Source organism: Equus asinus, chromosome 15 (genome assembly GCF_041296235.1).
Source record: "Equus asinus isolate D_3611 breed Donkey chromosome 15, EquAss-T2T_v2, whole genome shotgun sequence".
Taxonomy (NCBI): domain Eukaryota; kingdom Metazoa; phylum Chordata; class Mammalia; order Perissodactyla; family Equidae; genus Equus; species Equus asinus.
Window position 1 is genome coordinate 38,521,216 of NC_091804.1, and position 25,295 is coordinate 38,546,510.

Here is a 25,295-nt window from a genome sequence, read left to right on the forward strand (position 1 = left end):
GAAGGGGCATCGTCCTGGGCTCTGAGGAGCTTAAGTTCTAAGGCGCCTGTTTATAAGTTGAACTGCTTGGGTATCGCAAACACATGAGTAAGAAACAGCTGTTACCAGATCCCTTACACTGGCCTTCATAGAGCCATCCCCTGGCCCCTTTCATGACTAGCACGGATACTGAGAAGTCGAGGACAGGAACCGTGGCTAGCAGAGAGAATGTAAGAGGAAGTGAGCCAATGCCGAGGTTGGGCCAGTAGCCCTTGAGGTTTTCTCCTTGCGCTAGCCTCACCTCCTTCCTACCAGTTCATAAACTGCCTTCATTTTTCCACTTAATTACACCCCTTGAGATTCACCAATTCGTGACTTCTTTAGAGTTTCACACTTGCTCTTGCCTCAGGGCCTTTGCCCTTGCTGTTCCCTCTACCTGGAATGCTCATTTTCTAGACTGCTCCATGGCTGGTTCCTCCTCCTGGGTTTAACCCAAATGCTAACCCGTCAGCTGCCCCCTTCACATCCTCCTCAGAGCTCACCACCATCTGCAGTGACTTGTTTGGTATCTGTCTCACCCACTGGAATGTAAGCGCATGAGGGCAGGAACCATAGCTGTTCTGTTTATGATAATCTCATCAGCGGGAGCACAGTACCAAACACATAGTAGGCACTCAATGAATTTTTGGGGAAAAAATGCAGGAAGTGTTGTTTTTAAGTGGAAATTCTAGGATGATCATGGGACAGTTCACTACACAAGGAATTATGTCATTCCCTTTGTTTTCTCCGGTTGCTGGCAATTCCACTCTCCATTCACCTTGCTGAGCTTGAAGAAGAAGCTGCCATCCAAAGACCTACTTCCCCTCCACACCTGCCATCGTGGAGATCAGCCCTAAGCACATGCTTCCCTCTGAGAAAGTTCTGGAAGGTGCTCACTCCTCAAATCCAAAGGCCACAGGTGCCCATAACGCTCTGGTTTGACATTCCACATTCTCTAAATTCCTGCTAGTCTCACTTCCCCCTCCTCTCCACCAAAGAAGGAGAGAAAGAGATCTTTATTCCTCCTGCCAGGCTTCCCTATTGGTCATTTTATATGCTCTTGCCATTTCAACCATTGTTCGGCCTTTTTTTTCCATTTCTGTGATAGCTCCTAGCAGCAGAATAACGATAATAATAATAGTGACCATTTATTGGATTCTTAATGTGCCAGGCACTTGCTCTGTACACATCATCCCTTTTAATTCTCACAAGCACTTCATAAGGTAGGGTACCATTATCATCCTCACACCCCACTTTTTATAGAGGGGTACCTGGGGCTCAGAGAGGTCAATGAACTTGCCTAAGGCCACACAGCTAGATTCAAAGCCCTGCAGTCTGGCTCTAGAGCCCGCCTCTTAAACACTGTCCCACACCGCCTCTCAGTGCTTGAGAGCCGTTAGCTCCGTCCCCATCCTGCTCCTTCATTGCATCCTTGATGCTCCCTTCAGTCCCTCCCTAAGGAGGGATGTCACACAAGAGAAGGGCCATTTTGATGAGCTGGGGAGAGGACAGGTGAAGATCACGTGGGCACTGCCCCAGTGGGCAGAGAGCGCAGCATAGCACTGACGTCTGCAGGCTCTGGGGCAGAAATACAAATGTGGGCTCACATGCACTAAGTCTAAATATTTAAAAGTTATGTGTCAGAATAATAAGCTTTCTAATAAAACACAGTCTATCCTCCTTCCTTCACAAATAATACCTTAGTAATACCTGGAACTCCAGATTCAAAGGCTGACTTCTCAGGCTCCTCAGGGTTTCATGCTAGAACGTGGCAACACAGGAAGAATTGGTCCTTGTCCTGCACCCTTTCTCCTCCCACCTCAAGCCTCACCCTGCACCCCAAGGCTTTGTGTGTGTGTGGCTATCCAGCTCTGTCCAAACCCCCCGCAAACACCCTAGTCTGCACCCTAAACACACTTCAAACACACTTCCAGCTTAGGGGTGCTCACAACTGCTGTGTATTTGCTCTCAGAAGTGACACAAGCAAGAGGTTAGGTTTCCATAGATTCTGGAAGAGGGCTCAGGGCCTATAGGGGGGGAATTCCAGGGCCCTGTGCAACTGGAATGTGGTCGAAGGGTGACACGGGTTCTCGGTGAGCACACCCCCTTGGCCCTTGGACCCCTCACCTGTGCGGAGGGAGCAGCTGAAGGAGGGTCAGGGTGGAGCCCCCTAAAGCACAGGGACCAAGGCAAGGATCCGGAGGCTTGCCCAGGTCTAAAGCAGTACCAGCCAGGAAAACAGAGGACTGGGGATGACGGGAGGATGCCAAATACATTTCCACCCAGTCACGAAATGGTCATTAACAGCTGACACTGTTGGACACTTATTTCCCAGGTGCTCTTTCATGGACTTCATATACATTGGCTCTATAATCCTCACAACCACTCCAGGAGGCAAATTACTGTTAGTATTCCTCTTGCAGAGATTAGGCAACTAAGTTATAAGTAACTTGCCTAGTGTCACACAGACAGCATTGGGATCTTAACCTAGGTAGCCTGGCCAAATCCATGGCTCTTAACTAGTGTGATACAAAAGGATAAAAGAAGAGTGACAATAAAGGGATGGTAAAACATATGTCAAGATATGTCAATTATATCTCAATAAAGCTGGAAAAAAGGATATGCCAGATCTAACAACATTGATATCAGACAAGATAGAATCGGAAGAGGACGGCTCTGAAAGGGCCGAAGAGGAGTAGTTCATGTTGTCAAATGATAGATTTCATCAAGAAGCAATAGCATGAACCTTTATCTACCTAATAGCTTCAGCATAGAAACCAAAAGCCTGCTAAAGTACACTTTAACAACAAGAAAGCCAGGGGCTGGCCCCGTGGCCGAGTGGTAGAGTTCGTGCGCTCTGCTTCGGCGGCTCAGGGTTTCATGGGTTTGGATCCTGGGCACGGACATGGCACCGCTCATCAAGCCATGCTGAGGCAGCGTCCCACATTCCACAACTAGAAGAACCCACAACTAAAATATACAACTATGTACTGCAGGCCTTTGGGGAGGAGAAGGAAAAATAAAATCCCTTTTTTTAAAAAAATCGGATAAAGAAAAATTTAAAAATAAGGGCATAGGGGCTGGCCCCGTGGCCGAGTGGTTAAGTTCGCGCACTCCGCTGCAGGCGGCCCAGTGTTTCGTTGCTTCGAATCCTGGGTGCGGACACGGCGCTGCTCATCAGGCCACGCTGAGGCGGCACCCCACATGCCACAACTAGAAGGACCCACAACGAAGAATATACAACTATGTACTGGGGGGCTTTGGGGAGAAAAAGGAAAAAAATAAAATCTTTAAAAAAAAAAAAATAAGGGCATAGAGGACATAAATAATCAATACATTACCTACAACTAATGTTCTAATTAGCAAAAGACCAAGTCTTTCCTGTTTGTGAATTTTCCACCATGTGCACATATGTTTAAAAATAAAAAAGCAAAGGTACCTCCGTTTTTTTTTCTTTGCTGAGGAAGATTCACCCTAAGCTAACATCTGTACCAATCTTCCCCTATTTTGTATGTGAGCCACCAGTACAGCATGGCCATTGAGGAGTGGTGTACGTCCGTGCCCAGGAACTGAATGTGGGCCGCTGAAGCAGAGGGTGCCAAACTTAACCACGAGGCTACTGGGAGTGGCCCAAGGTACCTCCATTTTTAAAATGGTAAGAAACGACCATCTGATATGTCCCAATTTTAGCTATCAACACTCTTCTGCATCTCAGATGGGCTTTAAAAGTGAGATTGAACCAAAAGAATACTTATTCTTTCCAAGCACAGCTGAAAATATCCATGCTTTTCTGAATCAAAATAAAACAAAATTGTCTTCCCACGGAGCACACCATAGATAACTTATCTTTTCAGAAAGTCTTTCCATACACTAGACACATTGTCTTCTCAGGGTTTGAAAAGAGGGAAAACTGCATGAATACTCAGTTCCTGCTCCTTGCAGTGGCTGGATGATATTTTTGATTTCCAAAAAGGTACACTAGAAGTTGCAGCAAACCTACGAGCACGTGTGCATGGGGTGGGGGACGGGGATTTCCGAGGGAGATTTCAGGTATCACCCATGCCCCATGGAGAGTGGAGAGCGAGGACACGCAAGCCTTTCCAAGCCCCTCACCTGCATGCTGCTTCTTGTGGCTGCAAAGGGCAAGGGGAGAGGGCCCCACTGGAGCTATATCCACAGACATGACAATCTTGGCACAGCTTGAGGACTTCCTGCAGAAACTGGCAGAGAGGCTAGATCGAAACAAGATGCCAGTCGGCCTCCTTCGTGATTAGCTCTTGGAAAACTGTTAAGTCATCAGGGTCGTTCTCACCAGGACTGGAAGACATTTGTCCAGGAAAGCAGATTAGTACAATTAAAGATGATTACTTTATAAGGTGAAAAGCTTGTACTTTTACTGCAATGGTGAAAATACATCTTTTCCACCAGTGTCCTAATAACTTATAGCTTTCTCGATGGACTTCACCTATTTATATAGAGCATTTCATTCAACATTCAACAAACATTTATTGAGCAGGTACTGTGTGCTAGGTGCCAGGGGTATAGCTATAAATAAGGTCCTTGTTCTAATAGCATCCTTAGGTGGGTGGGGAGAGAAACAATTAACAAAGAGACAATTAATTGCAGAGTGATAAATGCTATGAAGAAAGTAGAATGATATAATGCAGGTAGAGCTGCCAGATAAAATACAGGACACCTGATTCAATGTGAATTCCAGATAACCAATGTATCATTTTTTAGTATAAGTGTGTCCCATGCAATATTCATACTAAAAAATTATGCATTGATTTTCTGAAATTCACATTGAACTGGGTGTCCTGTATTTCATTTGCTAAATCTGGCAACCCTAAACGTCACCTTACTGGATGTGGGAGTGGGCAATTTCAGATAGGGTAGAAGGCCTCTTTGAAGAGGTGACACTTGAGCTGGAATCTGAATGTACAGAGGGGGCCAGTCATTCAGGGATCTCGAAAAGGATTCTATGCAGAGGGAAGAGCAAGTACAAATGCTCTGAGGTGGGAGTAAGCTTGGAGCTTGGAAGAACAGAAAGGAAGGTGGGGTGGCTGAGCTGAGTGAGGGTGGAGAGGAGGAGGAAGGTGATGAGGTCAGACAGGTTGGTTGGGGCCAGACCTTGTAGAGTTTGTAGACTACGATGAGATGCCGAGTAATTTTACCAAAAACGAACATCCATAAGCCTTTCACTACAACACAGCAACTTTTTCTATTTTACCCATAGGAATTGCTTTTACATATTTGTAGTCAGGGTGCTGTCAAAGATAAAGCCCGACACTGTTAAACAGTGAAAACATTTTATTCAGTTACTATTGGCAATAGGGGAAAGAGCTGAGATCCCTTCGGATTTGTGCAGAGGTGACTGGGCGTTTTAAAGGGAGGATGAGGGAGTGGAGAGAGTGGGGGCTCAAGTAAAAACTTACAAAGGGTTGGTCAGTGTAAATGTGACTAGGCCAGCTGTGTCTGCTAGCTGGCAGTTATCAGGTCGGCTTCTAGCCCCCCACAGAAACTGGAAGACAGAGGCCCTACCTCCCTGATGTTTACATTTCAAAGGAATGGCTTTCAGGTCCTTGAGAAAGACACTCCTGAATTGTAGGAGATACATATATATCTCAAAGGGACACAGGAAGGATTCAAAATTGTAAGCCCTTTTTAGTAAATCCTCTAAGAAAGGGAGGTTGGGGCCTATCCTCAGATGTTGGCCAGAATAAACAGTAAATTCTCCCAGCAGCATTGAACTTTCTCAGGCATTCACTGGGAGCAGGGGTGGGGAGAGGATGGACACTGGGGTCATCCTAGGGACACGGCCTTATGCTGCTAGAAGCCGTGTTTAAATTTGGTCATCTATTAGCACAGAGGTTTGGACAGAGTTGTTATGTGCTGACAGTTCTGCAGTTCTCATTGCTATGTAATTCTCTGTTCTTATAATATTTGTTTTATTGAATGATGACCAAATAGTGTGCCTTTCAGTCCCAGGAGTAGCAAGCTAGCAATTCTAAGGGACAGGTCTGAGTGGAAACAGCTGGGCCTGTTGAAGGAGGAGGAGGAAGTGGCTGAAATGAGGGTTAGGATTTCCATAAGTCACCATTGGTTTCTCTCTTTTCCCACATTCAATGTATCATAAGATCCTATGGGCTAAAATATATACTGAAGCTGTCCACTTCTCCCCATATGCACTGTTACTCACTCTGCTCCAGGCCATCACATCTCTCTCTTGGATGCATCCAACAGCCTCCTCACTGGTCTCCCTTCTTCAAGCTCTCCCCCCATCCAGTCCATTCTCCACACAGCAACCCATAGGCTTGTTTTTTGTCTCAGGAAGAGTCGCACTGAGCTAACATCTGTTGCCAATCTTCCTCTTTTTTTTTTTGTATGTGAACCACTGCCACAGCACAGCCGCTGACAGACGAGTGGTGTAGGTCCACGCCCAGGAACTGAACCTGGGCAGCCTAAGCAGAGTGTACCGAACTTAACCACTAGGCCACCAGGGCTGGCCTCTGTGGGCTTTTAAAAATATAAATTTGGTGTTCATCCTGTAATGGATGCGTGTAACACAAAGTCCAAACATGGGCTTATGAGGCCTGTGTCATCTGGCCCCTCTCCAATTCATTAGGCCTCAGCCTAGCTCATTCCTGCCTCTGAGCCTTTGCTATTGGCATCCCCTCCTCCTGGAATGTTCTCCAGGCTGATCTTCTCCATTTTTTTTAAAATTTAATTATTTTATTTAAGTCTTATTGGCTTATAACATTGTGTACGTTTCAAGTATATATCACTATATTTCAGTTTCTGTAAAGACAGCATGGTGTTCACCACCAACAGCCTAGTTTTAATCCATCACCATACATATGTGCCCCTTCACCCCTTTTGCCTTCTCCCCACCCCATTCTCCTCTGGTAACCACCAATCTCTTCTCTTTGTCCATATGTTTGTTTATCTTCCACACGTGAGTGAAATCATGCGGTGTTTGTCCTTGTCTGGCTTATTTCACTTAACATCATACCCTCCAGGTCCATCCATGTTGTCCCAAATGGCACGATTTTGTCGTTTTTTATGGCTGAACAGTGTCCCATTGTGTACGTATATACACCACATTTTCTTTATCCATTCATCCCTTGATGGGCATTTGGGTTGCTTCCACATCTTGGCTATTGTGAATAATGATCTAATGAACGTAGGGCTGCACAAGTCTCTTTGAATTGTTGATTTCAAATTCTTTGAAGAAATACCCAGTAGCGGGATAGCTGGATCATACGGTATTTCTATTTTTAATTTTTTGAAACAGGCTGATCTTCACACAGCTGTCTCCTTGTTGAAATTCAGGTCAGTTGTCACTTGTTCAGAGGCCTTCTCTCACCATCCCATTCACCTTCGGAGTCACTGCCGGCCATATCATCCTTTTTTAAAATTTTCTTCTCATAGCACTTATCAAGGTCCGAAATTCTCTTACATGTTTATGCCCTTTCTCCTTCTAAAACATGAGCTCCTTGAGGAGCAGGAAGTTCTCTTCTGTCTGAGACGCTATGGACATGACTTTGGGCAGCTCGTTCGACAGTCCCTAAGACCTACTACGTGCCTGACATTAAGCCCTGGCACCAATGTAGGTGGCAATCCAGCGGCCACTCGCTGGATCGCTGCTGTCTCAGGAAAATGGGAATTGTGATGCCCGTTAGAGCGGTCAGAGCCAAAGGGCATTGTCGCTTGTGACGTCAGCGCAAACACAGAGCGGGGCCGCGATTGGTCGTTCGAGCTCGGTGGGGCCCGAGCGCTCCCGGCCCCGCCCCCTGCCTCGGCCCCGCTCACGCATGCGCCCGGCCGCAGCCTCGCCGCCGCGCCATTTTGCCGGGGTTTGAATGTGAGGCGGAGCGGCGGCGGGAGTGGGTAGTGCCGGCTACAGTCTGTGGCTGCGATTCCCTTCTCCGTCCCCGTATCCCCACGAGGTAAGGCGCGGGGCGTGCACGCCCTGCCGCGGTGGCCTCTTGGGGTCCAGCTGGGGGAGAGATGTGGCGCTCCCGGCGCTTCCGAGCGCTGGGAAGCAAGGAGCGTAAGGAGCGCGCCTCTGGGCGGGAGCGGGACGTGGGCCTATGCCTCGGGCGGCGTCCCCGGGCAGGGGCTTGGCTTCGCCGACGGCTTTCGCCTCACCTCACGGCGCCGCAGGTCCAGGCCCAGCCCGGCGGCCCCGGGCCTGTGAGGGGCGAGGGCAGCCGAGGCGCGGCCTAACGCGAGGCCGCCCGAGTGCCCGCCCCTTCCCCTCCAGCGCCGCGCTGATTGGCCGCCCCGCCGTCGTGCTGCTCGGGAAGGCCGCCTCTCATTGGTCGCGTCCGCGCGTCCGTTCAGGGCGCTCCCGGCCGCCCGCAACGTGAGCGGAGTGCGGCGGCGAGGCCTGTCCGGCCGTGGGGCTGGGGATGCTGGCCGCCGCCCGGACTGCCTCATCCCCAGGCTCGCTTTCTAATTAGGGCGGAGCGGAGCGTCGCCGCCCTGCTGCACGGTGGGCATCGCGGTCTCACTTTGCCGAGTTGTTAGGGAGGGCCGAATTCTAGTCCGTGCCCCTGGGGTCCGTGCACCTGCCCGGTAGTGGGAAGCGCTGTGGTGCGGTAGGTCGGAGCGTGGGCTCTGGAGTGAGAACGCCTGGGCCTCTCCCCGATTTGGCCTCTCCCCAGGAGTGTAACTTAGGGCTAGTCACATCTCTCCGAGCCTCCGTTCCTTATCTGCAAAATGGGCTGAAAATAGCATCTCCGTCGTAAAGCGGCTGTGAGGAGCCACTGAGTCGTTACCGTGGCTTAACGACTGAGTTAAGTCTCACCTGAGCTGACCCTTGTGCTCCTCCCCACCCGTCTCTTCTCCTCCTCAGCCACCGTAGCCTTGCTGACCTGACCTTCCTTTTTCTCAAGTGTTCCAAGCTCATGCCTACCGTAAAGCGTTTGGACCTGCCTTTCGTTTGCTTGGAAATTACCAGCGTCAGATCCTTGCGAGACTGGCTCCCTGTCCTTCAAGTTTCACTGCTCTGGGGCCTTTTTGACCACCTCTCTAAAGACCTCTTTCCTTAAACTCATCACGTCACCCTTACAGTATTGTTTACTTCATTGCATTTATCCTTATCTAGAAGTACTTCCAGTTTACTTGTTTATTATCTTTCTCAACTGCTAGGATGTAAGCTTTGAGAGCGGGGACCTTGACTGTCTTGTTTACTGCCACATCCAGGTGGCCAGTGCTTGCCACGTGGTAGGTGCACAAGTATTATTATTTCTTAGAAGCACAGAAAGGGGCTTTTTACTCTTGGATCCCACTGGTGCTCTTTTCTTTCTCCCATTGGGCTCCCATAGTTGAATTTTTTGCCCCTTTTTCTGTGTGTGTCTTCATTTTTTTGCGTAATCCCTAGGACTCTTATCTACCCTATTGTCTTCCCTCTTAAGATCCTTTACCTTTCACTTCTCTCCGTCAGCTTAAGGGAATTCTTTCTTTCCTTCTGGTTACTTTGATTTCAGCTATTTAAGCGCTGGGACAGAGGGAAACCCTTTCCTTTGCAGGATTGGACGGGTTTGAGAGCAGTGCTCTACCTTTGGAATTAATTTGTTCCTTTATTCATTTAATAACTTTATTGAGTATCTACTTAATCTTTGAGAATAGAGTGAAGAAACAAAAATGGACAAGGTCTCTTGGGAAGCTTATATTCTGATGGGGGAAAGAAACAATACAGATAAATGAATTAGATGATTTCAGATAGTGACAAGTGACAGAGTGATATGACAGATGAAGGCGGCTTCTCTGAGCAGGTAACATTTGAGCTGAGACCAGCCATGGAATGGTGAGGGGACAGAACATTCCAGCAGAAAGAATAGAAAGTACAAAGGCGGGAGAACAGGAACAAGCTTGGAATATTGTAATATTTGAGGAAAATCCAGCTTGCTAGAGTAGTGTATGAAGAAGGGAGAGGTATCCAGGGGCCAGGTTGCATAGGGCTTTGTAGACAACGGAAAGAGTTTGGATTTGATTCTAGGTGGTATGTTCCTGTGATTAGATAGCAGAGGATGGGTCAAGGTGTTGGGGTATGTTGTTGATGTGTGTGTCAGATAGTTTTCATTCATTGGATCTCTTTCCCTTTCCCCAGATGTAAGGCCTCATGAATGGGTCTCTAATGTGGAGGAGATATCTAAGGAAAAGGCACACATCTTGGATCAGCTTATGTCACAGATGTCTGTGAGATGCCTTGGAAAGCAAAGCTTTTATTCCAAAAGTCTTCGTCTATAACTGAGGGCCTGTGGGAAGAGGCTAGACTTAGGTCCAGCCAGTCATTCAACAAGAACAACTTGGAATTTAGATAAGTCTATCATAATTGATTTATTATGGTACATGTTTTTATTTTTGCATATTGGTAGGGATTTCCAAAGATAGCCCTATGGAGAAAGTTAAGTATCACCCCTCATTTAAAGGCAGAAGAATGAATTTTCTATTTCTAGTTTGAGTATTTTAAAATCAATAATACCTTTTACATTTCTATATTGCTAATGTTTTAAAGTGTCGAGGTACCATCACTTGTGGCCAAATAAGATAACTTAATTAGACTTTGATCTTGCTGATATGCTGTGAATACTTGTAGAGTATGCTCTACAATTACCTGATTTGTCATACTTTCCCAAACCAGGGCTAACCTTACAATTTGGTTTTATAGATAGTATCATAAGGAGATATAAAAAAGGTTTGTTGACACATATTTAGTCCCTTAACTAACATTAAAGTTCTAGGTTCTATGTAGTATTTTAACTTTCATGGATTATGGCATGCATTTTATTTTATTTTTTTTATTAAGATTATGATAGATTACAACCTTGTGAGATTTCAGTTGTACATTATTGTTAGTCATGTGGGTACACCACTTCACCCTTTGTGCCCTCCCCCCACCCCCCATTTTCCCTGGTAACCACCGATCAGTTCTCCTTGTTTATGTTAACTTCCACCTATAAGTGGAGTCATATAGAGTTCGTCTTTCTCTGTCTGGCTTATTTTGCTTAACATAATACCCTCAAGGTCCATCCATGTTGATGCGAATGGAACAATTTGGTCCTTTTTTATGGCTGAGTAGTATTCCATTGTGTATATATACCATATCTTCTTTATCCAATCATCAGTTTCTGGGCATTTAGATTGGTTCCACGTCTTGGCTATTGTAAATAATGCTGCGATGAACATAGGGGTGCATGGGACTCTTGGGATTGCTGATTTCAGGTTCTTAGGATAGATACCCAGTAGTGGGATGGCATGCATTTTTATTAACACACACACTCACTTTTTTTTTAACTTAAAATTAGTCCTACACTGGCACCTCAACTTTGTTGTTTTAGGGTCATTCTATCATGTGGTCTTAGAATCAGTTGTCTCTACCTCTTCCTGTTTGTCACAGTCAATTGACCAGAATAAATGTGAAGAATGATAGTGCTTCTGATGGAAAAATCAATCAAGGGGATGTAGCTTTTGAAAATAATACAACAAATACATAGTAGGTGCTCATCACTATTTATAAGGCTCTAGGGAGATTACAGTGAACAAAACACAAAGTCCCTACTTTCATGAAGCTTACGGTCTAGTGGAGGGAGAATCATAATAAACAAGAAAGCAAATTAATATGCTTGGTAAAATTTCCTGGCAAACTAGAGTAAGGGGATGGAGAGTGGCTGAGGTGCGTGCTCTTTTAGATAGGGTGGTCTAGGCAGGCATCTCTGAAAAGAGACCTGAATAAAGTGAGCAGTGAACCATGTGGCTCTCCAGGGACAGAGCTGTCCAGGCAGATGGGACAGTATGTGCAAAACCCTGAAACAAAAGTATAAGCACTGGTGTATATGAATAGTAATACAAGGCACATTTCAAATTCACTTCTTCCTTGAAGCACTTTTGAATGAAGAGAAATTAATTATGGCAGGTAACTTGGTCATTTGTTTATCTGACACATGTAACAGTTCCTACTTTATGTTGGGGATGCTAATAACTGATTCTTAAAGAGTAGTCTTCAGACTAGGAGCTCCTGTTTTAGCTAGTTGACGGACATACTGACTCATCCATTAGTTCATGCAACAAATGCTTACCAAATGTCTGCTATGTGTCGGGCAATGTTGAAGGTCCTGTGCATACAGAGACAGGCAAGACATGCAAAGTCCCTGCCCTTGGGAGCTTACAAATAAGAGATAAATAAATCAAGGGTATTTCAGATGAGGAGTAATGCTGTTAACAGTAGAACAGGGATGAGATAAATAATAGTCACAGAAGGCCCTTTTGAGGAGCTGTCAGTAGGCTGATAGCTGAATGATGCCTGATATCAAATTAGAAGGAAGAGCATTATTACAGGCAAGGAGAACTGTCTTGGCTGGTTTGAGGAGCGGAAAGGCCTTTGTGGCTGGAAAATAGAGCCAAGAAGAAGGTAGGAGATGAGGCTGATAGGTGCCAGATTGCCTGGGACTCTTTGCATGGTAAGGAGATTAGATGTTTAATACAAATAATGCGTACAGTGCTATAGGAACATAATTGTAAAAGTTAGTAAAATGCAGATTTATTGAGGAGTATGTTAAAAAGCTCAACAAAATAGATCCACTTAATCTCTGTAATCCCCCCAACATACACACACATAGTTTCTAACATGCTGCGTTGCATAGATCCCAAAAGGTGGGATAAATTTGTGTGGCAAAGAAAGACCAGTTTTTTTAGCTCATATACACTGATGTAAATGATTTTGCTTGGCAATAGCAAATTTTCATGATTTCATAACAGATTCAGCAGTTCATCACAGAAAAAAAGAATGGGAAATGAATTGATTAAATCACCACTTTCCAAGACGTATTCCATAATAAATTGGTTCTGTGGCCAAGTAATGGGGGGAACTCTGGATTAAACAACGTTAAACTCAGATTTACTCTTTGACTTCCTGAACCCTTTAAAGTGAATCTCCAAAGGGGGAATATAATGTATAACATTCTCTAACCTTTTGGTAGTAAAAACCAGAAAGGGTAGCCTCTCAGTAAATATGTATGTGGTCAAGTGGGACTTGATATTCATGCCCATACAGTGGTTTGCCCTGGGTCAAAGGAAGTGAATAGAGAGATGGTGGAATTTACTAAATCAGGCAGAATGTTGGCTTCCCTTGTGATAAAAACATTTTTAATTAAGGGAGATGACTGTAATAAGGAGAATACAAGATCATTTCAATCAGATTGTTCTCTTTTTTGTGGTTTCTGGCTGTGGAGGAGTACTCTGCATGAGCACAGCATTAGATAGCACAGCCCTATTTTCCCCCAGCTTTTTTTTTTTTTTTTAGTGTCAAGCTAAAGGGCGATGGCTCTTGTGTTGTTTGGATCAGTCTTGCTCAAAATCTCAGTCGTCATTGACTTCTCCTCTCCCTAGTTCCCATCTGGCTGCCCTCTTTCCACATCATCCTTTCTATTGCTGTTCCCAGTGCTTCCACTCTAGTTCAGTCCTCTGTCGTTGTTATTTCCATCTGAGAGACGGCCTTCCGTAGTAAGAAGAGGGTAGCCCTATAGACTATAGAATCAGACTGATTTGAATCTGATCTTTATTAACTGTGTGTGACTTGGGGGAAGTTAGTTAATGTCTGAGTCTCCTTCCTAGTATGTTTGTTATGTGAAATGATAGGAAGCGTGTAAGACATCTAGTCTTATGCCTGGTTTACAGATGTGACCCTTCCCTCATTTAAAAAAAGTGTCCTAACAGATCTCTTGTTCTCTTCCTCACCTCCGTTCTGCAAACTATTACCAGCCCAAAGTTCCTATACTCCACTTTCATTAAGTTTTTACCCATTTCAGAAAACCTTTAGCAGCTTCCTGTTGTACGTTAAATCATGAAACTCTTCAGCAAAGTATCGAGGAACCTATATGATCTGATCTCAGCCTCCAAGGCCACTGTTCCCCAAAAGAGTTAATGCACTCTTCCTGTGTCTGTTACTTTGCTCACACTATTTCCTTTATGAGGTGAGTCCTTATTCTACTTTTCCTATCCGATTCTATATATCTTTCCAGTTCAGCTTAATACTCACAGCCTCTGGAAAATCTTGGACTGCCTCAAACCCCTGTCACTCTCTTCTTGACCTCCTAGTAGTTAAGTTGCAGTCTGCGTGATTCATTTGGCGCTTCTACTCCTGGGGACAAATGGGTTTCAGAATTCAGAATTTCTTTTTGGATGCACATACTGTGGATTATGCCACATCTCCAAGGGAGCTTGGGGCAGTACCCTTCAATCAAACACATTAATATTTCTTTAGTGAAACAAATTTACATACTAAGTGAGATAAATCAAGACTATATTTATAGCCTCAGGCAGCTCAGGCCAGGTTTTGCTACCACATGAGTTTGCCACAAGCTTGTTTTAAAAAAAACGCAGCTTATAGATTTTTGGATTTCAGAATTGTAGGAAAAAGGTTTTATAGATCTGTAGTTGGCGTTTCAGTTCTGTCTTGTCTTCCAACTAGTATGTAAGCTCCTTTGAGAGCCTGAACTTGTTTTTTCATAGGTGTTTAAAAAATATAATAAAATTATAACTTTCTGATTGTAAGTGTAATACATATAGGTGGTTGTAAATGTAGTACGTATAGGTGCTTGTAGGATATTAGAAAAATTTACAAGAATGTGAGGAGAATAAAAATCTCCTCATAGACATTGCCACTATTTACATTTTGGAGTTTTTTCTATACATTTGAGTGTATGTATAGTTTTGCATAATTTCAGTTATGGTATACTTGACCTTTTTTCCACTTAGCTTTATTACATTTTACAAAAAATTATTATGTACTTAATATTTTTTTTTCTTTTTTGTCATAGAAGCCTCAGATTAATTTGGTGCATGGTTGCCCTAAAAGGGGCACATTTCCCTAGGTTCCCTAGGAGCTATGTGTGGCTTCGTCCCTAAAAGCTGGCTAATGGGATGTAAGAATTGTTTTTTTTAAAAAAATAGCTTTATTGGGGTATAACTTACTATGAATTCATTCATTTTAAGTGTACTGTTTGGTGAATGTTCGTAAATTTATACAGTTGTGCATCCTTCACCACAGTCTAATTTTAGAACACTTCCATCACCCCAAGAAGTTCTCTCGTTTAGCGCTTAATTTTATCTACTGACTAACAGCTTGGAGAGCATAAAGTCCCATTTATAACATTCTCTGCTTTTTGGTCCATTGGTAATGATGCATGCATGCACACACACTTGTAATCTGTGTATATGAGCTATTTCTTTTGTGTGTGTATTTCTTAGCCTTATGTTGTCAATTGGATATACATAAGCCACTTATTTAGTTTATAATTTGTAATATATTAGATGTGAATATTTTTGGTCAGTTACAGCATACTCTTGATTTATAGTTTTTTTAAGCTTTAAACATTTAATAAAGTTGCTTTTTTATTGAAGTATAATTGTCATATAACATTATTATTAGTTTCAGGTGTACAGTACATCAATTTGATATATGTATATATTGCAAAGTGATTACAAGTCTAGTTATCGTCCATCACCACACATAATTACAAGTTTTTTTCCTGGTGATCAGGACTTTTAAGATTTTCAGCAACTTTCAAATATACAATACACTGTTATTATTAACCGTAGTCATCATGTTCTATATTACATTCCCATGTCTTATTTATTTTGTATCATTTGACCACCTTTGCTCATTTTGCCCTCTCCCCACCTCAGGCAACCACCAGTCTGTTCTCTGTATCTATGTGTTTGGTTTTTTGTTTTTTTAAGATTCCACCTGTAAGTGAGATCGTATGGTATTTGTCTTTTTTTTTTTGAGGAAGATTAGCCCTGAGCTAACATCTGCCACCAATCCTCCTCTTTTTGCTGAGGAAGACAGGCCCTGAGCTAACATCTGTGCCCATCTTCCTCTACTTTATATGTGGGACACCTGGCACAGCATAGCTTGATGAGTGGTATGTAGGTCCACACCCAGGATCTGAACCGGTGAACCCCGAGCCCCTGAAGCTAAATCTGCAAACTTAACTGCTGCGCCACCAGGCCGGCCCCTTGGCTGTTGTTAATAATGCAGTGAACGTGGGGGTGTAGATATCTTTTCGAGTTAGTGTTTTCATTTCCTTCAGATAAATACGCAGAAGTTGAACTTCTTGATCATGTGGTAGATCTATTTTTGATTTTTTGAGGAACCTTCATACTGTTTTTCCATCGTGGCTGCACTAATTTACATTTCCACCAACAGTGCACGAGGTTCCCTTTTCTCCATGTCCTTGCCAACACTTGTTATTTCTTGTCTTTTTGATGATAGCTGTCTTAACAGGTATGAGGTGATATCTCATTGTGGTTTTGATTTGCGTTTCCCTGATGATTAGTGATGTTGAGTACCTTTTCATGTACCTGTTGGCCATCTGTGTGTCTTCTTTGGAAAAATTTCTATTCACATCCTCTGCCCATTTTTTAATCAGATTGGTTTTTTTCCTGAGTTGTAGGAGTTCTTTATATATTTTGGATATTAACCTCTTATCAGATATGATTTACAAATATTTTCTCCCATTTGGTAGGTTGCTTTTTTCATTTTATTGATAGTTTCCTTTGCTGTGCAGAAGCTTTTTAGTTTGATGTAGTCCCACTTATTTTTGCTTTAGTTGGCTTTCCTTTTTTTTGAGGAAAATTAGCCCTGAGCTGGCATTCTACTGCCAATCCTCCTCCTTTTTGCTGAGGAAGGCTGGCCCTGAGCTAACATCCGTGCCCATCTTCCTCTGCTTTATATGTGGGACGCCTACGACAGCATGGCTTGACAAGCGGTGCCATGTCTGCACCCGGGATCCGAACCGGCGAACCCCGGGCTGCCGAAGTGGAATGTGCGCACTTAACTGCTGCACCCCTGGGACGACCCCTAGTTGGCTTTGCTTTTGTTGCAGAAAAGCAGCTGTCATCGTTTGAACGCCAGAATTATCTCCCCAGGTGCAAATTCTCAGCATGTAGTTTGTCTTCAATACTTGTGATTACACGTTGTACACAAAGGAATTTATTCTAGTTTCTTTGAACTTAGAACTGTTTATGAGATCCTTACTTTCTTCTTAAAATTTTGATTTCTCATGATGGGACTTTTAAAAAAAAATCCTAGTGAGTTATTTTTTTAACCCTTTGCCCTTTTTCATAGCATTAAATCAGATAAACTTTATGGTAACTTTGATCACTTCTTCAACTTTGTTTTTCTGTGCCTATCTTTTTGGTATTATGACATGTTTCTTTTTTATCTCAAAATTATCTCACCATTGTTTCAAAAAAGCCCATCTTATTTTCTGGAACCTTGTCTCAGCTAAGAGTTGGGCTTATAGCCCATACCTAAAACATAACAAATGGATGACTTTCAGAGAGGGGAAGACCGCACTATAAAAAGATTCATTTATGTAAATCACTGTGTCCTCATGTGACCAATTACCCAAATCTCATTTTTTGTTTTAGGTTCTATGGCAATGGAGCTAAGCGATGCAAATTTGCAAACGCTAACAGAATATTTAAAGAAAACTCTTGATCCTGATCCTGCCATTAGACGTCCAGGTAAAGAGAATAAATATTGTTTTGTGGTTGATTTATTCTTTAAGGACAGGTGAGGGAAACCTTTGTGCAATCTGCCTGTTTGTAAATTAAAAAAAGAAAAAAGATTTACGCTTGGATTCTCAGGCTTCAGGATTCTATAGTCCTAAAGTGTGTGGTTGGCTGCTCACAGCTGGTATAACATATGCTGGTGTGGTGTTATTTTGGTTTTGTTTTGTTTTTTGAGTAAAGCAGCTTTTATTTGACGTCTTCTGATAAAAAGTACTAGTATGTTTAGAGTTCCCTGTCCCTCAGCCTTCTGAAAATCCCCACACCTGCCTGTTTTTGAGATACAATAATTAAGGCATAGAGATGAGAGTTAATTCCCTAAAAAGTGATGAAGTGAATGAAACCAAGTAATCAGACACTGTCTCTTAATTCCTGTGTTAGGTTTGATTTAATTAGTATATTTAAAGGCGTAGAGTTTCTCCCTTCCTCCCTCCCTCTGAATTTGACCACTTTCCCTGAGACACTTAGTATAAGCTTAGAATTGCAAGATTAGACACTCATACGAGTCAAGTGTGAGGGTAAATGAGGGAAGCAGGTCAAGTGGGGACTGGTAATATCCTGTGATTGTATGCCTTGATTAAAGGGCAAATATTATTTGAAACCAGCTAACTTTGGGGGATTCAGACCAGTTTTGCAAGATCAAATTTCCAGCTTTGCTTGAAAAATAAGGATATTTATAAGGAATTATAAGGAATAGTTAGACTTAAACTCACAAGAAGGTTGCTTTGAGGATGTTGATTACAATTTAGGAAGCAGACCTGGCGATCTCTATGGGCTTTTCTCCAAATCGTGGATACAGGCTCCTATGAAGTGTCTTCATTTTTAAGTGATAGCAGCTACCTTCAAAACTTTTGAAGCATGTGTGCAAACCCAACAGACTGCTTCTGTGTCTTTGTGGGTAGTCAGTTGATAGTCCTCAATGTAAGGCATGTTAACCGGAAATGCTCTTGATCTGTTTCTTCAGAACTTACTAATGTGCATGCCCATGAAGAGCGGTTTGGGAAGGGCCCAAAGAAGACACAAATGAATGCGTGTGTGTTATATTCATATGTTATAAATAATAAATAGAGTTGTAAACATGTTAATGCATACATTCTGTTCTAGGAAAGCCTTTGTAATTTCTGAGAGGGAAAATTGATTTCCCCATTAGTGCTTAAAGAAGAATTGTGTTCTTGGGTAAAGGGAAATTAATTAATGGCTCTAATCTTCTTAGACTTTCCCAGAAAGCCTTTGCCAACACTATTAAAAATTATTTTTAATAATTATGCTTTTGTAAGGTGAAGGTGCTATTGTTTTATGAATCCAGGACAGAATGTAGGAATAAATTGATGTTTCTGGGAAGAGCTAATGAACACAGCATTTCTCGAGGATTGGTACTAGACTGACTCAGTATCTTTATCAAATGACCTGGAGGTGGAAATATGTAGTGGATCCTAGTTTACAGATCCACTCTGCTCCCATGGCTATTGAGCTATGACAGTGGTATGGATGAACTAGAAGACATTTTGAGGCTTCTTGAGTGTGTAGAAACGTCAGTATGAATATTCTGTGAGCAAGTTGAAGGAAATGAACACAGAAAGGAATAATTAAACTCACAAGAAAATTGCTTTAAGAATATTGATTTCAATTTAGGAAAGAGATCTGGCAATATATATGGACTGTTCTCCAACTTGTAGATATAGTGTGTTGCCTTGTACAAAATGCAGACCACTAAGAGGAAATACCGAAGCTTTCTAGACTCATACAAAACCATTGTGTGTACCTTCCTGAAAACTTTTTTTTTTTTAAGATTTTATTTTTCCTTTTTCTCCCCAAAGCCCCCCGGTACATAATTGTATATTTTTAGTTGTGGGTTCTTCTAGTTGTGGCATGTGGGACGCCACCCCAGCATGGCTTCATGAGCAGTGCCATGTCCACACCCAGGATCCGAACCAGCAAAACTCTGGGCCACCAAAGCAGAGTGCACGAATTTAACCACTCAGCCACGGGGCCAGCCCCCTAAAAACGTTTTTCAGTTCAGTATTCCTCATCTTTCAAGAAAGACATGGTAGACACAAAGCAGGGAGGTTTTGAGGATGGAAGTTAAAGTCTTGAGATTCATTCAGAAAGAAGAAAGGTGTTAAGTCATATTATTATTTTGTAGAAAATAATAGATGTTAGTGGCAGACCTGTTCAATAAATATTGGAACCTTGGAATGGATGTTGCCTTGTGGAGCTTAAGATAGGAATAATTAAAAGAAATGCTGTAAACTTTCACCATGTGATCAGTAAATCTAGGAGATTTATTATCCCTCAGTGTAGTATGAGTTGAAAATATGTGGGTAAAGTCTTTGTAAAAATTTATTGCTGGTATTAGAAATGTTTACTTTGAGAAGAAAATTGAGGGCTAATATGGTAGAGTAAGAACTGGACTAAAACTTTTTCAGTGACGACTATTCTAGCTGTACGATCTTGGACAAGTTACTTAACCTCAGTGGCCTTATGTTTAAAAGGAGGATACTACTACCTAACTCTCTGGGTAGTAGTGACAGCTTAATGAAATAATCTATGTGAGTAAAGCACCAGATCCATATGGTTAATAATAATATATATTAGCATGAGTTAACTCATTTAGTCTTCATCACAGGACTATAAAAGAAATATTACTACCATTACTAATAGTGCTTTAATAATCCATCTGGAACAGGACAGGGTAAAAGACTTTTGCCCTACAGTCACTTAATCTCTGAGAAACAGATTCTCTGTCAGGTGGGTAATCATCCAATCAGACCACTTTGTAGGTTTGTGAGAATCAAGTGAGTTAATGGAAGGTAAAGTGATTTGAAAACCAAAGTATGTAATTAACGTAATGTCATATATAGTCGATTTAATAGATAAGAAAAATGAGGCCCAGGAGACCCATAATAGGTTGCCTAAGGGAAAATATTCTGATCTTTCAGTTTTTTGATGCTTCAGTCAGGGATATATATAGTTCACATATGCATAAAGTGGAAAGATTTGGTTATAATAACAAATCTAATACGGAAATTCTTTTACAGCTGAGAAGTTTCTTGAATCTGTAGAAGGAAATCAGAATTACCCACTGTTGCTTTTAACATTACTGGAGAAGTCCCAGGATAATGTTATCAAAGTGTGTGCCTCGGTAACGTTCAAGAACTATATTAAAAGAAACTGGAGAATTGTAAGTATTTTGTGCATACATAGTTTAATACCCTCTGTGTTTATAAGATTTATATATGAAGTGCTCCTGAAAGATTTAGACGCAGATTAAAGGTGAAATTAAACAGGCTCCTCTTCAACAAAATATTAGCAAGTCAAATCCGAAAAAGTTTTTAAAAAATTATATACCATGACGAAGTGGGATTTATTCTAGGTATTCAAGGCTGGTTTAACATTTGGAAATTAATTGATATGATCTCTCACATCAGTAGACTAAAAAGAGAAAAATCACACGATCCTATCAGTAGATGCAGAAAAGCATTTGACAAAATCCAACACCCATTCATGATAAAAACTCTCAGTAAACTGGGAATAGAGGGGGACTTTCTCAACTTGATAAAGACTATCTACAAAAAACCTACGACTAATGGTGAGAAACTTGAAGCTTTCTCGCTAAGATCAAGTACAAAGTAAGGACGTCCTCTCTCACCTCTCCTTTTCAACATTGTGCTGGAAATCCTTGCTAATGCAGTAAGAAAAGGAAATAAAAGGTACACTGATGGGGAAGCAAGGCATAAAATTGTCTTTGTTCACAGATGACATGATTATTTAGAAAATGTGAAAGAATTGACAGAAATTAAACAGAACACTTTTACAAAGTTCCTGTTGTTTCGTTTGAATTCATAATATGAATAATTCATATTATGATGTATAAATTCATATTCATATTAGCAGCCCAGAGCAGCTTGATAACCCAGGTCACTAGAGAGTGAGACTTAGTTTTAATCTCCATTATGGTTGAAATTTAACTCTAGCTCACTGTCTGCTGAAGAGACCATTGTGTGGGAAGACACAATCTAAATGAATACTTGAAGAACTTTCTATTGTGGACTGAGAAAAATTATAAAAAGCTGAAAAACTGCGTTACACGTATAAAAGATTTATAGAATGCAAAATAATTTATATTTGAAGTCTTTGATAAGGGATTTTGCCCTATGTCTTGTATGATATGAAAATATATTCTAATTTTTAGGTGAATCCTCTTTTGCTGTGAGTTTAATGACTAGTATAAAATTATAAGTTAAGAAACAGGAACTGGTATTTTCCTTACCGTGGCACAGTGGTTCTCACTTGGGGGTGATTCTGCCCACCAGGGGATGTTTGGAGATTTTGCTTGTCACAGCTGGAGGGCAGGGGTGTCACTGGCATCTAGTGGGTAGAAGCCAGGGCTGCTGGTAACCATCCTTCAGTGCACAAGAAAGATGCCCACAATGAAGATTTATCTGGTCAAAAATACTGATAATGATGAGGTTGAGGAAACCTTGGCTTAGGATAAAGAAAAAAATGCCAATTGTTTTGTAATGACAACGGTAATGATACTTAGAAAGTATTATGGTTGACAAAAATGGCCAGTTTTTCTCAAAAGTCAACTTTGAGTTTGTTTAAATATTTATTCCTCATTCCATAAAAGACTTTAAAAATAGTAAATACAGTTCTTTAGCTTGCATAGTCAGGTGTTACCACGTGTGGAGGAACAACTTGGTGAATCTTCGAAAGAATGTTTCAAAAAAATCTATCCCTCTACTTGTTGACGTGCTAGCCCTCCCTCTATCTTGATCTGTAAAACTAGTGAGACTTGAGAACCTCTGGGTGATGCAGCTGGATGCATTCACACGGGTAGTCGTCAAGAAGTTTTCATAGAAAAGACCTTTGACTTAAGGTGAGAGTCAAATTGAAGCTTTTCAAGATGAATATGGGCTAAATAGCGTATATCTATAAAGATTTTAACCACGTGCCCTGATTAGTTTACGTGTAGAACTGAGATTCTTAATTGGCGGTATGGAGTCAGAGCAGCTCATTAATTTGTATATAAAATATTTGCATTTGGGATAGAATGTACGTTTTTCTGCAGGAAGAGTTCATGCTTTCATCAGATTATTAAATGAATCTGTGACCCATATTTGTAGAAGGAAGGCCCTACCTTCCTCTATGTTTTTCTTAGAAAACCAGGAAATAAGAAATGGTTCTATTTTGTCTATAAACCTTTATGGTCATGGATATGGATTTTATGTTCTTTGCTCGTTGATGTTTTCCTTTTAGGTTGAAGATGAACCAAACAAGATTTGCGAAGCTGACCGCGTAGCCATTAAAGCCAACATAGTGCACTTGATGCTTAGCAGCCCAGAGCAGATTCAGAAGCAGGTAAGGCAAGCCCTGCGTTTTAGGTAGGCTTATCTGTAGGGCTTTTATCTAGTTAATCTTTCTTCTCCCTCCAGTTAAGTGATGCCATTAGCATTATTGGCAGAGAAGATTTCCCTCAGAAATGGCCTGACTTGTTGACAGAAATGGTGAATCGCTTTCAGAGTGGAGATTTCCATGTTATTAATGGAGTCCTTCGTACAGCACATTCGTTATTTAAAAGGTATTGATGTATAAATTCATATTTTTAAAATACTTTTTTTCAAATGTTTTTGCTTGTTATTTTAACAGTTATTTTGTCATGCCTTTGAGTATTATAAACCTAGAGTAAGAGAATAAGCCTCTCAATTCATTGTCGTATTTGTTTCTTCTTGAGTAGGGTGTTTATTTCATATTGCCATATTACCTCTGAAATACCTATTATCCATAAACAGTGTTTGATTCCTTTAAAAAGAAAACTAAGAAAAAAGAATACCATCAGAAAAAAAAAAAACTTAAGAATTCCCTTTGAATTTCAGAAAACTGTCAGCCATAGTTTTTTCTCTAATCTCTCCCTGAAGACCTAAAGTCTGTAAACAAAAACTTGTGAATCTGCCTATTTTACCTTAATTTTCTAGATATCGCCATGAATTTAAGTCAAACGAGTTATGGACTGAAATTAAGCTTGTCCTGGATGCCTTCGCTTTGCCTTTGACTAATCTATTTAAGGTATGGAATAACTATCTCGGTGATCGTTTTAAATTACTTAATATTTTAAATTGCTTAAATATTTACATAAATTTTAAGAGAATGCTTTGAAAGCTTATTTGATAGGTGATATTCAGAACAGCATATTTTTTTTTTTTTAATTTCACACCTTACACAGAAATAGAGAAGATGGTATACTAAACTCCCGTGTGTCTGTTACGTGAGTTTAACGGCTGCTAACGTTTTGTTGTTTTTTTTACTTTGTTCCTCCCGTCCATTTTGTCGTAATAGTTCAAAGCAAATTTCAGGTATCGTATTTCACTGAAGTATTTGAGTATGCCTCTCTAAAGGAATAGATCCACATTTTGATTTGATTTTTTTATGGAGTTTAATTTATTCATATATTTGTACATCATCTTAGAGTGCATAGGCGACTTTCCTGAACATGTTCTTCATCTTTGTGAGAATCTGGTAAGATTGAAAGAGATATATGGTTAACCATTTTTTCCAGATAAGAAAAGAGGGTTCAGTATCACAGTTCACAAAAAAGAGCCAGGCCTCAAACCTGGTTTTGCCAACTCTAGAAAAACTGCTCATTTTATATTTTCAAATGGGAAAGTTGAGTGATAGTCACAACTTTCTAAAATGTAGAGTGTACACAGGATTTTTATGGTTAGGATGTCTTACTGATGGTACGTTTCATTAAAAAATGAAATCAGACAAAATGTGATTAATTTTTTTCTGCCTGTTGGATTGGCAAAAAAATTTATTTCTTTTTAATGATGTTAAAAGTCTTAGCCAGAGTGCAGTGAAATGAGCGCTCTGGTGTCCTGTCCAGTGGATTATAGATGGTACTAGCTTTCTGGAGCTTGACGTTTCATTACAAAAAGCTTAGTATTCATCTAAGGATCCTAACTCTAGGATTATAGGAAGTAACTTTTGTTGAGTGTCTTTTACATAGAAGGTTGCACAAAGTAGTAGGACCTTTTATGTGTATTTGCCCATTTAATTCTGTTTTCTCTATGAGGTAGGCATTGTTCTCATATTATAGATGAGGAGATTGGGGCCCAGTAAAATAACTTACTTGCTCAAAGTCATGCTCATTAGAAGGAACAGAGTCTGGGTTGTATAAAGATCTGTCTGGCGGGGCTGGCCCCGTGGCCGAGTGGTTAAGTTCGCGCGCTCTGCTGCAGGCGGCCCAGTGTTTCGTTGGTTCGAATCCTGGGCGCGGACATGGCACTGCTCATCAGACCACGCTGAGGCAGCGTCCCACATGCCACAACTAGAAGAACCCACAACGAAGAATGCACAACTATGTACCGGGGGGCTTTGGGGAGAAAAAGGAAAAAATAAAATCTTTAAAAAAAAAAAAAAAAAGATCTGTCTGGCTTCCAAAACCTGTATTCATAGCACACTTCTGCTTTGGTAATACACTTCTAGAATCTCAAACTGTGAAAGTTGAGGTGCGCACCAAGTTTTATAGATAAGTCTGTTTATTGCAGTTGGATGATGAACAACTGGAAACAACCTAAATGCCAAGTGGCAGGGGAATTGTTCAATGAAAGCATATAAAAACAATTTTGGTAATATCTTTATATATATGCACCGAGGAGACTGGAAGGATCTAGTTCAAATTATTAACATTGGAT

At 41.4% G+C, this 25,295-nt stretch overlaps 1 protein-coding gene across 4 annotated transcripts in view; it reads left to right on the forward strand.

The window, feature by feature from the left end:
- The first annotated feature begins 7,809 nt into the window (after positions 1-7,809).
- The window catches only part of CSE1L (chromosome segregation 1 like), a 46,319-nt gene continuing 28,833 nt past the window's right edge, over positions 7,810-25,295 (forward strand). Inside the window, exons 1-7 of one of the 4 annotated variants that reach the window (XM_044748164.2) lie at positions 7,810-7,967; positions 10,136-10,373; positions 17,461-17,556; positions 20,640-20,782; positions 22,861-22,962; positions 23,037-23,182; positions 23,577-23,667. In XM_044748164.2, the coding sequence (XP_044604099.1) occupies positions 17,466-17,556; positions 20,640-20,782; positions 22,861-22,962; positions 23,037-23,182; positions 23,577-23,667 (573 nt within the window). In that variant the 5' untranslated portion in view covers positions 7,810-7,967; positions 10,136-10,373; positions 17,461-17,465. Of the gene's footprint in view, positions 7,968-8,367; positions 8,516-10,135; positions 10,374-16,780; positions 16,957-17,460; positions 17,557-20,639; positions 20,783-22,860; positions 22,963-23,036; positions 23,183-23,576; positions 23,668-25,295 lie in introns of those variants that run through there. The other 3 variants (XM_014832869.3, XM_044748166.2, XM_044748167.2) reach the window with 3 other exon arrangements.